The 18,406-nt window shown below is 40.8% G+C and overlaps 1 protein-coding gene across 4 annotated transcripts in view; it reads right to left on the reverse strand.

The window, feature by feature from the left end:
- LOC120560309 (probable E3 ubiquitin-protein ligase HECTD4) overlaps positions 1–18,406 on the reverse strand; it is a 111,256-nt gene that overhangs the window by 62,040 nt on the left and 30,810 nt on the right. For 2 of the 4 annotated variants that reach the window (XM_039802645.1, XM_039802643.1), the window contains exons 15-25: positions 18,042–18,147; positions 17,545–17,665; positions 16,192–16,314; positions 13,516–13,640; positions 8,952–9,105; positions 7,522–7,625; positions 7,064–7,262; positions 6,197–6,316; positions 3,162–3,266; positions 2,039–2,202; positions 124–369 (exon numbers count right to left, since the gene is read on the reverse strand). In XM_039802645.1, coding sequence (XP_039658579.1) covers positions 124–369; positions 2,039–2,202; positions 3,162–3,266; positions 6,197–6,316; positions 7,064–7,262; positions 7,522–7,625; positions 8,952–9,105; positions 13,516–13,640; positions 16,192–16,314; positions 17,545–17,665; positions 18,042–18,147 — 1,567 coding nt within the window. Of the gene's footprint in view, positions 1–123; positions 370–2,038; positions 2,203–3,161; positions 3,267–6,196; positions 6,317–7,063; positions 7,263–7,521; positions 7,626–8,951; positions 9,106–13,515; positions 13,641–16,185; positions 16,315–17,544; positions 17,666–18,041; positions 18,148–18,406 lie in introns of all 4 variants that reach the window. The other 2 variants (XM_039802644.1, XM_039802642.1) reach the window with 1 other exon arrangement.

Genomic DNA, 18,406 nt, shown 5'->3' on the forward strand with positions numbered 1-18,406 from the left:
TTTTCATTGTTTTGTTGCTTAATGTTGCTTCCCTTCTCTCTAGTCTTTGGTCTGTTTTGTGTTTTCCTTGAACAGTGAAGTCACATGCACACCCTCTGCACCGTGACCATGTGACCGGCTTACTTGATGCTAGGACGGAATTGCGGTCGAGCCCTTCCAGACACCTCTCGCAGCCTTCCCATGATGCCTGGAGGGAGGCGGATACGAGGCAAGTCAAAGTAGGTCCCCGGCATGAGGCCCGGGGGCGGGATGAGCACGTCGGAGGGGTAGGTGAACTCCCGGTCCTCCTCGATAGTGAGCGGCAGAGGTGAAGGGCTGGGTGTGAGGGCGGGAGAGATCGCACCGTTGGCTTCCACCTGCCACTGACACCTACAGAAAAAACAAAGCCTGTCATCTGGCTGCCAGCGGTTATTTCGGTGTTCTTTTTTCCCCACTTAAATATTTGATATTAAATTTGACAACAAAATAACAAACCCTCAAACGCTAACGACAGAGTTTCTGGAGGTTACACCAAGTCAAAGTTAAGACTTTTAAAGACCTTTTATCAGAGCATTATTAACGAAATTTAAGAAGTTTTTTCAAGCCTAACTATCGCTGAACAAATCAGTTTCATGTCTATGGAACAATCCGAAAGAGACTCAATAACACGAAAGCTGATTGGCAATATAAGTTGCATGTTTGTCTCATTTGTAGTCATAATACAGCGAAATTATATTTGGACTAGCGAAAGAAAGAACTACAACACGACAGAATAAATAAATAAAAAAAGAGCATTAGAGGAAGCGTTGCATGGACATAGGAAGAAAACCTAGAACGCAATATTTCAGCAAATTTAAGACCTTAATTTTGAAATTTAGACTTTTCAAGACTTTTTAAGACACCGCAGAAACCTGAACGAACAAAGAAAAAAGAAATCTGCTCGGGAAGTGCCTTCACATTTTAACAGCCTTGGAAGAGTAATGTTTCTATTAAAGTGCTCACATTATGCTCATTTTCAGGTTCATAACTGTATTTAGAGGTTGTACCAGAATAGGCTTATGTGGTTTAATTTTTTGTTGTACTGCACACTGCTGCAGCTCCTCTTTTCACCATGTGTGTTGAGCTCTCCGTTTTAGCTACAGAGTGAGGCATCGCACTTCTGTTCCATCTTTGTTGGGAGTTGCACATGCGCAGTAGCTAGGTAAGCAATGCTAGCTTGTCAGTTGCACAGTATGAAGCTGTGCCATGCTAGCAGCTAGGCGAGCATTATAACGTGTGTTACAAAGTGATCCACGTTTGTCTCTGAAGTAAAGGCTGGACTACAATAGAGCTGTTTGGAGCAGTTTGTGAACAGTGTTTTCTGTTGGAGATGGTAAGTCCCTTTGGGGTGGACTTTGTTCTTTTTCACTTTGTAAACCTATAACATGCACAAAAAAGATATATAACACAATAAAGTAAAGGGAAAAAGCCAAAAAGCATAATATGAGAACTTTAACTATTGTTCTAGTCCAGTGTCGTCTTTTTGAGTCTTGAGTATAGAGTCTATTTTCCCCATTTTCTGTCCAGTTGTGCTTCTCGTAGCCTCAGTATGTCAATCTTCCCATCAAAAAGATTTCTTCCACAATTGTTAGCCATTGGCTCTTCGTTGGTTGCGTTTCCTTACCGCGGCATTTTGCAAGCTACCGTCAGTATATATAGTTTAATCACTAGCAAATAAAATTTTCTTCAGAGAATTTACACAGATAAAGCACAAAACAACTTTTAGGAACATCATATCCTAGTATTTGTTCCAACATTTGCGTCTGAAATTTCTCAATTGAGTTCTTTCTCCTGTTATTTTTTTTCCTTTTTTTTTTTTTTTTTTTTTTTTTTTTTTTTTTTTTTTTTTAGTGCGAAATGGTTTATGGTTGTGTTAGATTATGGTTTGGATGACACCATTCAGTTTTGCTACTACAACTGCGTGCCACTAAAGATTCTGCACCAATTCTACTATATTTATCACAGGGGCAATCAATATCACTGGGAGACATTTTGTTGTATTTTCTTTGAGCTGCGTCACCTTTGCAGCAGCTTTGAGCAGAGCAGGTCGTGGCAGGCTTCCTCCTCTCGCGTCACCTCCGGTCCGTTATAAAGAATGCGGAGCATCGAGCAAGCCAGCACGGACAGGCCAAGGGCGAGGTCTGCCAGAAACGGGAGGCCTCCGGAGACATCCTCGGATGACTCCTGAAAACAAAAAGCATCTTCAGAATAAGCGGTTGTTCTTCATGTTCCACGCTGACCGGCAGTATACTAGCGGTGTCACGATACAAATCCACAAGTCGACCTAACTTCTGTTTCAAGGTCGCGATTCGATTCAATTCTCGATTTAACAATAAGAGCCGCGAGATAATAGAAGGGTACTTTCTACTACAACAATAATTTAAGTTTCTCAGAGTCCCGTCGGAGCCCACAGACTTAACCTTCGTTTGTTTGTTTTCATAACTCACTCTCAGGGAAGGCTAAATGTTGCCACACAGTGACTTCAGGTAAGCAGGAGGACTTTCCAGTTCTGTTGTTTCTCCGTTATCTTCGACTCTGTCAGTGGCTGTGGTGTCTAGAAAAGTGCTAAGTCGCTAAGCTAACATTACCCTGTGTCTTTAGCTGCATGCCACCAGCCGGTAAGCTTACGTTACCCAGTGTCTTTAGCTGCATGCCACCAGCCAGTAAGCTTACGTTACCCAGTGTCTTTAGCTGCATGCCACCAGCCGGTAAGCTTATGTTACCCTGTGTCTTTAGCTGCATGCCACCAGCCGGTAAGCTTATGTTACCCTGTGTCTTTAGCTGCATGCCGCCAGCCGGTAAGCTTACGTTACCCTGTGTCTTTAGCTGCATGCCACCAGCCGGTAAGCTTACGTTACCCAGTGTCTTTAGCTGCATGCCACCAGCCGGTAAGCTAACGTTACCCAGTGTCTTTAGCTGCATGACACCAGCCATGCTATGCTGTGTCGGTTTTCTTCAGATGTGTGTGTGAGTAGACTGGGCTGGAAAGAGAAAAAAAAAATCCTGGGGGAATCGCCGATCCTGCTCTTGATTTTAGTTTGAAATCAAAAGCTCATTTTGATTGATTTTAAATATAAAAACATAATCGTGACACCCCTAGTAGATACAGATGTTTGGGACGTGCCAGTGCTTCCACTTTTTACCTGAGCTCTGACAGTGCAGGAGAACCCCCACATGGCTTTATCGGGGGTGTTGTGTTCACGTCCACTCCTCATCTCAAAGGAAAATGTCACAGTGTCTCCTTCAACCTGAAATAGGAAAAAAAAATTTAGCTTTTCAAGACTGTATGTGCACCATGTGTGCAGAGTTTTTTGTGGCTCAGAATTGACCTTTGTGGGGGGACACATTAAGCGTTGGGTCTGGGAGTCTTTCCCCAGAAAATTTTGAGTGTCCAATATTTCCATTTCTTGCATTCTGAGATATTTTTTACTAGAGGTCGACCGCTTCATCGGTTTTGCCGATTAATCGGCAGCGATAGTTGATTGGTGGAACTATCGTTATCGGCAAAAATCCATACAGATAGTTTTTCCTGGTTGCGTCCGTTGCTGGAGCGCCTGAGAAGCGCACGCTGTCATTCATTACACAGTACGCGAGAGCTGAGAAGGGTCTGCTGGCATCATGCATTACAATAGCGGCCTCTAGAGGCGAAATAAAACTATCACTGATGCCTCGTGTTGTTTATTTTCGACACGTGTTACCGTGTGCTGCACGGAGAGCACATGCTGTGCGGAGAAGGCTGACATCAGATGCACATTTAAAGCATCGACAGCAAAAAGGTATATACAGTACATTTTGTCATATCATTATAAAGTTATTAATTTGTTGAATAGATGCTGCATTAGTAGAGAAAGAACAGCACAACAGTATGTTTGTTTGCTTTCGAGGCTGAGATGACGCTAAACATTAGTAGTAGGCTAACTTACCTAAGCGGTTAAACACTGACAAAAATAAACGCAAGTCCGACCCAAATCAGAACCCTAAAGGATCGTCCACATTTCCAAACGGCACCTCCGATTCATATTTAGATAATTTAATAACAGTTAAACGTAGAGACATACTGACTGCTGCAGCTAAAAGCTAACGAGTTAGCCGTCACGGGAGTGTCTTTGGTGTCTTTCTAGCCTTTACAGGTGATTTTCTATCCAGCCTGGAACTTGTGCCTTTTTTCGGGGTTGTTGAGCATTAAATCCAAACTGTTACATCCACTTGATGTCCATAATTCATCATGTTTTCGGTCATTTCTGCAGCTAACACCGTGCTACCCATAGACAGTAGGTGCTACCGACAAGGGAATCTCCCATGATGCCTTTGTTTAGGTTTTCAACCAATGGAAAGGCAGGTCCGTCACACAGTATATCAGAATGGACCAACAGATCCCGTTGCTCTGGACGGAGACCAGTGAAGGCTGTTAGAAGCACTTTCCCGGTGATCATCAGCACTGTTTTACTTGGAGTGTCATGTTTGTTTTTAATTAAATCGGTTATCGGCAAATACGGCCCAACCTAGCTATCGGTAAAATCCACTATCGGTCAACCTCTAATTTTTACACACCATTTTTTGGGTGGAAACGTCTTTATATATGTGAAGGCAAACACAAATTTCCAACTGTAAAAGGAAAAGGACCAACTGCACCAGAACATGGAAGTGGACAACTTTTTACACGGACCACAATGAATTCTCAACCAGTTATGAAACTGTCTCAATTTAGATAGACATTTTATTGATCCTTTCGGAAATTCATCTTGCACCATACAGCTCATCAAAAAGACAGACAACAGACCATAAACAACAGACAACACAAGACCACCAAGCCTTCCCTCCTCCCCACACAACCCCAATACACAATCCCAAATATCTACACATCATACATACAAGAATAGCAAAGTGCAATATCATTAGCGCCAATGGGCTATCAGCAGTAAGGTGCATCATCATCAGTGGCGTTTTAATATTATACCAACATGCAGTATCGTTAGCCAGAAAGGATCAAGTTATTTTCCCTAATTTATTTAGTAGTGTAATGCTGGTAGGAATGAATTATTTGTGAGCCCGGATGGTTTGTAAGGACGGCACCCTATATCTTCTGCCTAATGGCAGCACCTCATACGCCTGAAATATGGGATGTAGCCCATCACCGCAAATAGCTTGTCCTTTCCTCACTACCCTGGATTCACAGATTGTGGTCCAAGAACTTAACTGAAGTCCAGCAATCCTGCTGGCCATACTAACTATCCGGTGTAATTTACTTTTATTTGTCACTGACAAAGACAAGTACCAGGCAATGGAGCAGAAAGTCAAAATACTCTCAACAAAAGAGCGATAGAAAAGGACCATCATGTCTTTTTCTACTCTGAACTGTCTCAGCTTCCGCATAAAATACAATCGCTGCAGACCCTTTTTATAGATGGCATCAGTGTTGGTGTTCCATGATAGCTTAGCATCTATTATTGTTCCTAAGTTTGTATACTCCTCTACCACTTCAATCCCTTGCGCCTCTTTAGTCATCTGCTGGTGGGTCGAGCCCCCACTTCTAAAGTCAAATATCATTTCTTTAGTTTTGTTTGTGTTTAGCAGAAGACAACTGGACCTGCACCAGTCTATAAACTGATCCACCCAAGCCCGGTAGTTGGTTTCATCGCTGTCCCGTATCAAACCTATGATCGCTGTATCATCAGCAAATTTGATTGTAACATGTTCCTGTGTGTTGCTCCTGCATTCATTTGTGTACAGGGTAAATAAGACTGGGGAGATTGTACTTCCTTGTGGAGACCCCGTGTTTGTAATAATGGGAAAAGACACAGCTTCATTTACCCTGACACACTGCACTCGGTCAGTCAGAAAGGACTCAACCCATCTGATGACGTCACTATGCACTCCCAACCGCAATAGCCTCTCCATCATAATGTGAGGCCTAATGGTGTTAAATGCAGATGAGAAGTCTATAAATAACACACGTGCATATCGTTTGGGCTGATCAAGGTGACAATAAATATTATGGAGCATATACAATATGTTATTACTGATGCCGTATATATGAGAAGGAGGGGAGGGGAGTTGACTGCTGGAAGTCAAAGACATTTTTACGCTTGTGATTTTCTTTTGGCGCTGGCTAAAACCCTTTTCAGGGGGCGCCAAAAATGTCTTTATGCTGGAAAAACACTGTGTGTGCTTCTTTTACCTTGACAAGGTCTTTTGGCCAGCCTGTCCCCAAGACGCTGCGACTGCCATATCCCAGAGTGTTCCCTCCATACTCGGTTACTTTGCGACTGTTGGTGTTGGGACCGGCGTAGATAACCAGCTGAAACATCAGAGAAAACATTTAGTGTCAAGTATCCCCAACCAGTGCTTTGCAATGCCTGAGAAATAGCACACAATGTTTGTAAGAGTAACAAGCGATGAAGGCTTGGCAATATGTTGATATTAGATGGACATTGGTATATGAGGCTAGATATCTTCTTACATTATGGATATCGTAATAAGACACAAGAGTCTTTTCCTGGTTTTAAAGGCTGCAATACAGTAAAGTGATGTAATTTTCTAAACTTACTAGATTTACTAGCTGCACAATATATCATTTTTTATAGTCACCGCAATATCAACTGGCACAATAAACCCATCGCGAAAGGCTGCAAAAAATATCGTAAAAGACACTCCGAGATATTTTTGTGTTAGTTGAAAGAAAATGTCAGAGGGAAAGTGCACTTTACAATGTTACTGTTGTTTCTTTGTTTAAGTTGTGCCTTTTATATTCAATTCAATGTTTAATAAAGGAATGTTGGAAATGATTTCCTTGCATTTGTTTTAAGTTCAAAAACACATTTGTTGTACTTTAGAAGAATATTCAAAGCAGCAAACGTAAGTACACTTTAATATCGGTTTCTTTATTAGATTTTTTCCATATCCCCCAGCTCTAGATGAAGGCCATGCTCGCATGACGCAGTACTAAATCTGCAATGGAAAAAAAAAAAAAAAGAGGACGCACCGTGGCCGAGTCGAGCCGAGCCAGCAGCGGTTAAGCGCCACTAGTGTCTGCGAGAGTCAGTACCTTGTCATAGTCGTACTGTGAGGAGCAGCGAGAATCAAAGCGAAGGTACAGGCAGCGGGCTCCTGGGATGTGTACCGTCTCCTTGAACTTGTAATTGTCCCTCACAGGGTGCACCGTCTCTACGGTCTTCCCAGCAGCCCACGGGGCGGGGATCTTCAGCCCAGTCAGGAAACCGGGCTCCTCGCGTTCGTCAAGAATTCTAATATCAAAGATACAAAAGAAAACTGAGCTTATGGCAGACAAGATATAACAAAGTGATCCAATATATAATCAAAGGGATTCTTTGCAAATGAATTCTTCTTTTCTTCTGGTCAAGTTGTTAATCACTTCTACTCAAACAGACAGTATCCTTACATTTAGTTACGTACAAAGGCCTGTGATAAATTAACTTATTTAGAATAACACATCTGCAAATTCGTTTTCAACATTCTTATAGTGGACCTTCAAAAAAAACATACTTGTCGTCAGCAGCACATGCCTTCGCCCCCGGCTCGAGAAAGCCACCCATAGGTGGAGGCTCTTCAGTGAAAAGAGGAGACTGAGTCTTTAGTAGCAGGGCAGTCTGGAAAATCAGAGAGTGGAAATAAATACTTTAACGATGACTGCTTTTTCTACTAGTGATAGACCGATTTATAGGGCCGATATTTGCGCTTTTACGTGTATCAACATCGGCCGATCCGCGGCTGCTGCGTTCGCCGATAGTTTTTTTCTGCCATTGTTTACAGACAGGCGTCCACAGGCAGCTCTGTGTTGCTGGAGACGCTGCAGTTCACGTGCAGATCGTGCACTGCCCCTCCCCCACTAGCAGAGTGCTGGTGCTGGAAGCCAGCAGGCAGGCTTCCAGCACCATGGCAGTCTTAAATTACAAATCAAGCACTTTATTTCAATGGCTACTTTTCAGGTTTATTGTTTTCTTAAATTATTTAAATGTGTTGACAAAGGACATTTTGTGATGACCTGATTATATCTGTCTTATATGTCAGCAAGCAATGCATCATCAAGGCTGTGAAAGCCTTTTACCCTTGCACAGTTAACCATATGCAGTGCACCCATCCATATGATACACATTGCACACATAATTTGGGTGATATGAATGTAAGATGATTGCAGAAGTGATATTGATCTGTGTTTTTGTTTATTATTTTTAAAGAAATTGCAGAGCAGATTCCGAAAACAAATCCAGTGTGGCAGGGTTCACATTTTTATGATGTAAATTGAGGGAGCAAAAGCAGCATCGGCTCCAAATATCAGCTCAAGAAAATCGGCAGCCCATCGGCTAAGGCTGATGAAAAAAAAAAAAGCTATCGGCACTACAAAATCCATATCGGTCGATTCCTATTTTCTACTAGCTTCACGACTTCCGTTTTGTTTTTTTATTTTTTTGTCAGGAAGGTCGGACATAGCTAAAGATTCAAAAGACAATTAAAGTACATACAATTCTCCCAATGTAGATTCACTAGGAGTACATAATAATACAGTATCACTCAGACAATTGCATCAAGCCATGTCACAAAAAAGCTTCCCTTGCACCTGTCGTTCTCCCTTTCATTTCACCTTAATCAACTATAAACTTCTGAACAAAAGGTGTCACATACGGATTTATTTATGATAATCTACTACACATTACAGTCTCCTCAGTAGTTCAGTTAAATGGCAATTTAGCAAGGTGTTAAAACAGCTCTGGTCCCCTTGGGTAGGGCTGGGTATCGTTCAGAAACTTTCGATCCGGTGCCAATTTCAATACCTCAGTTTCGATACAGGTTCCTAACGATACTTTTTTCGACACCATATGTTTTAAAATCCATTTCAACATCAACAAAAATACATCAAACATCATGTTTTTTTTTTTAAATGCAAGAATTGCCTTTTGGACCGGCAAGACCCCAACCTGGCTGGTGTAGAGGACCAGCTGCACCAGCTGAGGCATGAGGGCGTCGGCGAGCGTGAGGGTCTGCAGGTTGGGGTGCATCAGAGAGGTCAGCAACACGGGCAGCAGGTGCCCAAGCATAGTGGCCTTTGTTATCTGTTCCAGGCCTTTCAACCTGAAAAAAAAACAAATGTTAAGGTGATTATAGTCTCGCATTGCCAGACCTTCCTCCGCAGCGCTGCAAAGGAAGGTCTGTCCAGTCCACACAGCATTCCTGGACGGGAGAAAAACTGGTTTATTGGCATTTCTTTAAACCAATCACAATCGTCTTGGGGCGGGGCTAAGCTCTGGACGGAGCCACGGTGCCTCTGCGAAATAGCCTCAGGAAGGAACTTGTTTTGGTGGAACATGTGTACGTTCAAAAGTAGTTTTAGTCGTGCAACAGAAAACTTTGGACAGATAGTCTAGCTAGCTGTCTGGATTTACCCTGCAGAGATCTGACGAGCAGTTAACCATAGTCCTCACAAATCCACCGGAGGTCAGAACGCCAACACAAAGAAAAATGAGGGACATCTGGCGGAATTTCTGGCGGCAACGGAGCAATCCCGGGAGTGGAAGGTCGTGGATATAGACTAGTCACTATAGAGTGTTTAGAGCTGCAAAGATTAATCAATTTGTAGAGTAAATTATTAGTATTATTTTATACTATTTTGATAAATCGATTAAATCGGTTTGAGTCTTTTTTTAAGTAAAACTTCTCTGATTCCAGCATGTTAAATGTGAATATTGTTCTAGTGTCTTCTCTCCTCTGTGACAGGAAACTGAATATCTTTGAGTTGTGGACAAAACGAGACATTTGAGGACGCCATCTTGGGCTTTTTGGGAAACACTGATCCACATTTTTCACCATTTTCTGACAGAGACCAAACAACTCATCCATTCATCCAAGAAATAATCCACAGATTAAATCGACAATAAAAAAAATGAGTTAGTTGCAGCCCTAAGCAAACACGACTTGAAATGGGACCATTGATTGTTGATTTTAAAACCGCGTCCATAGACGATTTCTCATGCACTCTTTTATTCTTTGGAAGGAAGCTGCAGCATCAGCCAGGGTTTAGTTCAATCTCGTTTCACGGTGAAGACGTGCATTAGAGACAAATTCAGAGAACATCATGTCTGGTTTTATTTCTGTCAGTTCCATTATGGTTTTTACGGTAACACAGTTGACACCACAGATGAACTTCAAAAGTCTGCTCATGAGTTATAATAAAATTAGGGGCTAGTAGATTTTAAAAAGCTATCCAGCAGTAGGGCTGCACCATATGAAGAAAATATCGAATTGTGATTACTTTGACTGATATTGCTATTGCGATATGCTTCACGGTATTGAGGGGAATGATCATTTGTGTATCATTATCATCATTTTAAATTGAAAATTATTAAAATTTAAATGATTATAGTGTTATTTTTGCGAGGATCTGTACCAAACAAAGAGGTTTACTTTAGTCTGTAGGATAGGATTTTTGTAGGCTGTAACGTCTCTTCAGCATCACAACATTTAACGGAGAACAGTTTGACACATATTATACATTAAAGTGCCCATATCATGAAAAAAATAAAAATAAAATCACTTTTTCTGGGATTTGGGGTGTTATTTTGTGTCTCTGGTGCTTCCACACGCATACAAACTGAAAAAATCCATCCATGGTGTTCTGAGTGAGATACGGTTTCTGAATGAGTCCTGCCTTCAGTCTCCTGGTGAGCTGCTCAAAATCTGCACGGCTTTCTACGTCACTAGCCGAGACGAGGGGGCTAACCGTTAGCATGCTAGCTCGTTCTCAATGGCAAAATGCTGTTACAACACACACAAATTCACCCTAATCTACACAATAAATTGTATAGAACTACTTACATGTCCCCGTTTTAGTTTACAAATCTTAAAGTCATAAAGTTCATAAAGTCACTTTCTTTGCATTCATTTGATTCCCAATCAAGATACACTGGTAAGAATTGCTTCCCATTGTTATATATATATACATATACAGTGCCTGCGAAAGTATTGGCCTTGAGCGTTTCGACCTTTTGCCACATTTCAGGCCTCAAACATAAAGATATAAAACTGTAATTTTTTGTGAAGAATCAACAACAAGTGGGTCCCAATTATGAAGTGGAGCGAAATTCATTGGCTATTTCAAACTTTTTAACAAATAAAAACTGAAAAATGGAGTGCAAAATTATTCAGCCTTACTTTCAGTGAGCAAACTCTCTCAGAAGTTCAGTGAGGATCTCTGAATAATCCAATGTTGACCTAAATGACTAATGATGATAAATAGAATCCAGCTGTGTGTAATCAAGTCTCCAGTATAAATGCACCTGCTCTGTGATAGTGTCAGAGGTCCGTATAAAGCGCAGAGAGCATCATGAAGAACAAGGAACACACCAGGCAGGTCTGAGATACTGTGCGGAGAAGTTTAAAGCCGGTTGGATACAAAAGATTTCCCAAGCTTTAAACATCCCAAGGAGCACTGTGCAAGCGATAATATTGAAATGGAAGGTATCAGACCACTACAAATCTACGAAAACCAGCCGTCCCTCTAAACTTTCAGCTCATACAAGGAAGACTGATCAGAGATGCAGCCAAGAGGCCCATGATCACTCTGGATGAACTGCAAGAGATCTACAGCTGAGGTGGGAGACTCTGTCCATAGGACAACAATCAGTCAGTATACTGCACAAATCTGGCCTTTATGGAAGAGTGGCAAGAAAAAGCCATTTCTTAAAGATATCCATAAAAGTGTCATTTAAAGTTTGCCAAAAGCCACCTGGGGACACACCAAACATGTGGAAGAAGGTGCTGTGGTCAGATGAAACCAAAATCGAACTTTTGGCAACAATGCAAAAGCGTTATGTTTGGCGTAAAAGCAACACAGCTCATCACCCTGAACACACCATCCCCACTGTCAAACATGGTGGTGGCAGCATCATGGTTTGGGCCTGCTTTTCTTCAGCAGGGACAGGGAAGATGGTTAAAATTGATGGGAAGATGGATGGAGCCAAATACAGGACCATTCTGGAAAACCTGATGGAGTCTGCAAAAGACCTGTGACTGGGACGGAGATTTGTCTTCCAACAAGACAATGATCCAAACATAAAACAAAATCTACAATGGAATGGTTCACAAATAAACATATCCAGGTGTTAGAATGGCCAAGTCAAAGTCAGACCTGAATCAATCGAGAATCTGTGGAAAGAACTGAAAACTGCTGTTCACAAGCGCTCTCCATCCAACCTCACTGAGCTCAAGCTGTTTTGCAAGGAGGAATGGGCAGAAATGTCAGTCTCCGATGTGCAAAACTGATAGAGACATACCCCAACCCACTTACAGCTGTAATGCAGCAAAAGGTGGCGCTACAAAGTATTAACTTAAGGGGCTGAATAATTTTGCACCAATATTTCAGTTTTATTTGTTTAAAGGTTTGAAATATCCAATAAATTTGTTCCACTTCATGATTGTGTCCCACTTGTTGTTGATTCTTCACAAAAATTACAGTTTATATCTTTATGTTTGAGGCCTGAAATGTGGCAAAGGTCAAGAAAGTTCAAGGGGCGAATACTTTAAGGCTGTATATATATAGTTCTTAAATGCAAAATAATAGAATTTTAATCATGTGATAAAACATGCGATTAATCGCCAATTATGTTGCTGGCCTGATTTGTTATTCGTGCTAAATTTATTTTGTGTGGATTATGCACTACGTATAGTCCCTATTACGATTTCGATAAAATTGCGTAACTCTCGCCAAAATGCAACCTAGGGTCTTTTTGTGAATGTACCCAAGTCAAACTTTCGTTTTAAAGCATAATTAGGACGGAAATAGGCCTGTTGCAATAAATCAATTAATCGCATGATAAATAAAAATGAGCTCGATAATTTTTAAATGGAAATAATCGCGTCCAGAAAATTTTCCATTTTATTTATTGTTTTTGATTGTTTTCGCATCAAAATCACTATTTTTAAACCATTAAGAAGGCTCGACACAACATGAGACTTTGCTCCAAGTCTCACCAGGGGCTCTACACATGAACTCAGCATTGAGAACATTGTTTGTGTTCACAGAGTTTACTAAAAAGAAAGGACAACTCACTGTAGCTGATGGTTTTTCCGCTCGCCGCCATCTCGCCAGTCAAAAAGAGGCGATCTCCGAATGCCAATGAACGGACTCCATAGGAGGAAATGTCATTCTTATATGATGCTCCTTTTTCAACTACAAGGTAATTATTGTTTTTCACCAACGACAAAACAACGAATCATCCGTCCATTTATATGGAACTAAGCTTTAGGAGCTTTCCATCTTTACTCTCCTCCCTGTTACGGTGCAGGAAACCAAAAATACGGTAAATCTTAAAAATGGCGCTTCCGTCCTAAATATGCTTTTAAGCAAAGGTTTGACATTCACAAAATGACCCTAGGTTGCATTTTGGCGAGAGTTACGCTTTAATTAAACCGACCTATCCACGCTGAACAAAGGGTTATTTTCCCACACTGTGAAAAGGTACTTTTTAATGAAAGTTAAAAGTTCACCTGGTTTCTCTGTCGGCGATGTCGCTGTTAATGAGAGCGGTGGTCACCTGCTGCAGGGTCTCCAGCACTTCATCACATCCCACCAAGATCTTGGTTGCCAGGGACAGGATGCTACATTGGAGCTCCTAAAGGACCACAAACACACACAATATTCCCAAACTTTCGTAACACTGATTTCAAGATTTTGAATCATCATCATCATCATCATCATCATCTCTTTCATGCAATATGGAAGTAATAAAAACAACTTTTAAGTCTACATCTACAGTATTGGCACAATCTGGGCTGTTCTTTTACATCAGACTGTTGAGCTTCCATCGTTTTATCAATAACCGTTAGTATCAACAGGAGGAAGAAACAAGTCACACACAAGTGTGTGTGTGTGCATGTGTATACGTGTGTGTACACGTGTGTGTGTGTGTGTGTGTACGTGTGTGTGTCTCTCTCTCTGTGGGTGTGTGTGTGTACAAGTGTGTTTGTGTGTAAACATGCGTGTGCGTGTGTGTGTGTGTGTGTGTGTGTGTATACACGTGTGTTGTGTGTACACGTGTGTTGTGTGTGTGTGCGCCTCCTAGGGCTGTGCAATTAATAAAAATTTGAATCGTGATTACGATTTTGGTTCCAACGATCTCAAAAACAGCGTAATCAAAAGATAAACTATTATTTTGCACGTTATGTTTTGCAAGTAAACTCTTATTTTGTCTCGTGTTGTCTTCCTGTCGACCATTCACTTGTTGTCCTTCTGGGTCAAAATTAAAAATTTAATTTTCACTTTTTTCAAAGCTTTCTTTATTCATGGTCAATAAACCTAATTTAAATGACATTAGAGCTATTTTTTTTGTAAAAAATAAATAAAAAAAAGCAGAAATTATGATTTATTTTGACTAATAGTTAAGATCAGAGGATGTTGAGTGGATCACAGAAGGGTTTATGTCAAAGTTTAGTCAGGTTTTTTTCAAATGTTATAAAATTAAATAAAATAGTCCAAAGTTCAATGGAAATATTAATTTATTTTACCTGAGAAGAACATTCTCTTGGTTCTCTACAGCGTACATATATAGATCCATGTTATTTTTGGGTAATTTAGTTGAAAGAAACTAAATTACATATTTCTGATTGTAAAAAACTTGAAAAGGGCGCCCGGATAGCTCAGTTAATAGAGCGGGCGCCCATATATAGAGGTTTACTCCTCTGCGCAGTGGGCCCAGGTTGGACTCTGACCTGCGGCCTTTTGCTGAATATCTCTCTCTCTCTCTCTCTCTCTCTCTCTCTCTCCATAAAGACCTAAAATGCTTTTTTGCTGAATCTCTCTCTTTTTTTTTTTCTCTCTCTCTCTCTCTCTCCTCTCTCTCTCTCTCTCTCTCTCTCTCTCTCTCTCTCTCTCTCTCTCTCTCTCTCTCTCTCTCTCTCTCTCTCTCTCTCTCTCTCTCTCTCTCTCTCTCTCTCTCGTCAATAAAAGACCTAAAAATGCCCAAAGAATTATCTAAAACAACAACAACATGAAAACAGGTCAAATTTGACCCAAGGACAACACAAGGGTTAATGGATTTTTTTTATTTATTTTTTTTTACTGTAAAAGTATGAAGGGATATTTCACAGTTCAAGCTGTTTCACTGTTGATTTGATTTGTTTAACTTGCTTCGCTGTTTTTTAAGTTCAATAAATGCAGCATCTTTTCCAGAAGACAACGAGTAATCGTGTGAAATTATCGTGATTTTAATATTGACCAAAATAAATCGTGATTATAGTTCTTCTTTCCCTAAATCGAGCAGCCCTAACACGCCCTTAGTTAACTCCTACAGTTTACATGAACCTGCTTAAATCGATCTAAATAAAAACCAGAACAGCTAGAGTTCTCATTCCTTTTTTGCAGCCAAAAGCAAAGGCTTCTGCCTTTCGCGCCATTACGTTGTCGCTCGGAGTGACGTCATCATGTTACGCTCCGCTCCAAAAAATTATCAAATCTCAAGAACTAAAAAAAATTTCAGAGTGGAAATAACTTCTGGAGAGAATATTTTGTTCATTTTTCTACATTTAGAAATATTTTGGCTCAATGTGTTTTGTGTGTTTATTTAGTAAAATGTTATGAAAACATGTCAGATTTATTTTATTAATGACACAATTTCAATACTTTTATTAATTATTATGGTTTACTGACTTACATAACCATTTAGCTCAGGTTGTACTGATTTTAAGGACATTAAGCATTTGAAGATACTCCAAGAAATGACATCACAATAAGCAAAAATATGCAAAATATATGTAGCCAGTGTCTAGCGCACAGTTCAAAGGGGCGTTATTAGGAATCCCACTTGGTTTGTTTGTAAGACCCGCCCTACGGAGCAACCCGATTGGTCGGGGGTTAGGAATTGACCTCGGGTAGTTAACCGATTGGTCAGGTGGTAGGACCTGAACAAATCAGGCACCGTTAGCTCCTGCGAGCATGGACGCCTGGCCAATCGTAGCGCGTGAATGCTGTTAAAGGGCGGGTCTTGCCCAGAACTGCAGTGGGTTCCATAACAACGTTTCAGTAACACTGCAACGAGCACACATTACTTATGCAGCGGCACAAAAAGAACATTCCTCTCCCGTTGCTCCGCTTGGTGGGTTGGTCTCACACACACAGACTCCACGTGCACAGAGGTAGGGGAACTTAAAGGGGATGTTTACCTGTACCTTCATTGTTTCCCCTTGTAGGGAGCTGTCGCTGTCGTCGTTATCATCCGGACGGATGAGAACGGTGTTACTGAGCAGGTGGTTCTGAACAGCCATGAGGTAGCGCAGACTGGGTGAGACCACCTGCAGAGAGGGAAGACCAGCGCAACGTTATACCGGTGCAATCTCACAAAACGTCTCACGTAAACAGGGTAGGCCTGTAACAATGATTACATCATTGTCTAACTGTCTAACTAGCATTAGCTAAGGTCTTAAGGCGTATGGCTGGTAGTTGTTGGTTTTGTTTAGATGTGACAAATTGTAAATTATATAAGTGATTATTGGCCGGACTATATATTTTTATTATTTCAAAATATTAGTTGTTGGCACTTGACCCCATTCACCAGCGCTTCTCCAACTCTGGACCAACCTGCAAGTAAATCCGGACCCAGTACACACTTCGTGTTACTGTCTATTGATCAATTAATTGTTAGTGATGTTGAATATATGCGGGGAAAAAATTTACAAAACAAAGTTGAAAACAAACAACAAAAAAGAATACCAGTACCCAAATCGCTCCAAAATTGGAGCAGTTAAACAGAGAACTCAACTTGAACGTATGTCACTTAAAAGCTAAATGTGAGTTGATTAAATGTTATTTTGTTATTGCCAATCATTTCAGACCTCAAACTGGAATAAAAATCAGACTCCGACCTTTGAGTGATATGTTGGAGAATGCCTGTTATTATCTATCCATCCATCCATCCATCCATCCATCCATCCACATATCTATCTACCCATCCATCCATCCTATCCCATCCTTCTATCCATCCTATCCTATCTATCCATCCTATCCTATCTATCAACCCATCCATCTACGTATCTACCATCCATCCATCCATCTACTCATCCTATCCATCCATCCATGTATCTATCTACCCATCCATCCATTTACCCGTCCTATCTATCCATCCATCTACGTATCTATTTACCCATCCATCCATCTACCTACCTATTTACCCATCCTATCCATCCATCCATGTATCTATCTATCCATCCATCCTATCCATCCATCTACGTATCTATTTACCCATCCATCCATCCATCCATCCATCCATCCATCCATCTACCTACCTATTTACCCATCCTATCCATCCATCCATGTATCTATCTACCCATCCATCCATCCATCCATCTATGTATCCATTTACCCATCTTATCCATCCATCCATCTACGTATCCATCCATCCATCCATCCATCCATCCATCCATCCATCCTATCCATCTATTACCAGCATTGGGCTGGTGGATGGTGCTAATTTTGTAAATCAACACAGATGGTGTTTAGGTTTCTGCTGAACTGAAGAGTCCTACTGGCACAGTGGAGAGCAGCTTCTGGAAGTCGTCACGGGCAACCGTCTGACATTTGGTGATGACGAGGCAGGATTCCCGGACTACAGTCTTCAGGATACAGTGCAGCAGCTCATCACTCAATCTGTAAAAGAGAGACTTCTATCACTAACTTGTTGTTTAAATCAGCAAAGACCCCTTATCTGAGAGAGGGACGGAGCAGGGACCCCCTAATACATATTTATAACATGTAGCCAGTTATGTCGTGAACGCCTGGGAGAAGAGAAATAAAGCTCTTTACCGAGAGGATCTGTAGATATTTGTTTGTTTGTTTGTGCTGTATTTGTATATGTGAGACCAGAAGATGTCTGTTAAATTTCGGTGTCTTGTTATCCCAAGAGGGACGGGCCAAATGTTTGGCAGGACACAGAAATAAAGTAAAACATTTTTATGACATTGTTCTGTGCGGTTATCAAAGGCTAAGGGAAATTCTACCCTATAGTTACAGGACAGCCACTTACCTGTAGTGGTCATCTTCTTCACTCCCAAATCTATTCTTCTGCAGTTGGTCTGCCAGGTTGGTGAGGATGACATCACGAAGTTGAGACAGGCCAATGTTCCTTTCACCTTCGAGTGTCGCACACAATTACACAGAATATTAGATATATATTCACCGCAAAACAGTAAAAGGGCCAGTTCTATTAAAATGTGTGTTTACTAGAGATGTTAATGTTTAACCGTTAACAGACAATAAGAATTTTGACCAATTAATTCTATCAGTTTAACAGTTAAAAACTAAATAATTAAAACAAAAATAAAAAAAGTTATTAAAAAAATTTTTTTGCATAATAAAATAAAAAAGGAATCTATTTCTCGACTGCTAGTT

Source organism: Perca fluviatilis, chromosome 6 (assembly GCF_010015445.1).
Source record: "Perca fluviatilis chromosome 6, GENO_Pfluv_1.0, whole genome shotgun sequence".
NCBI lineage: Eukaryota > Metazoa > Chordata > Actinopteri > Perciformes > Percidae > Perca > Perca fluviatilis.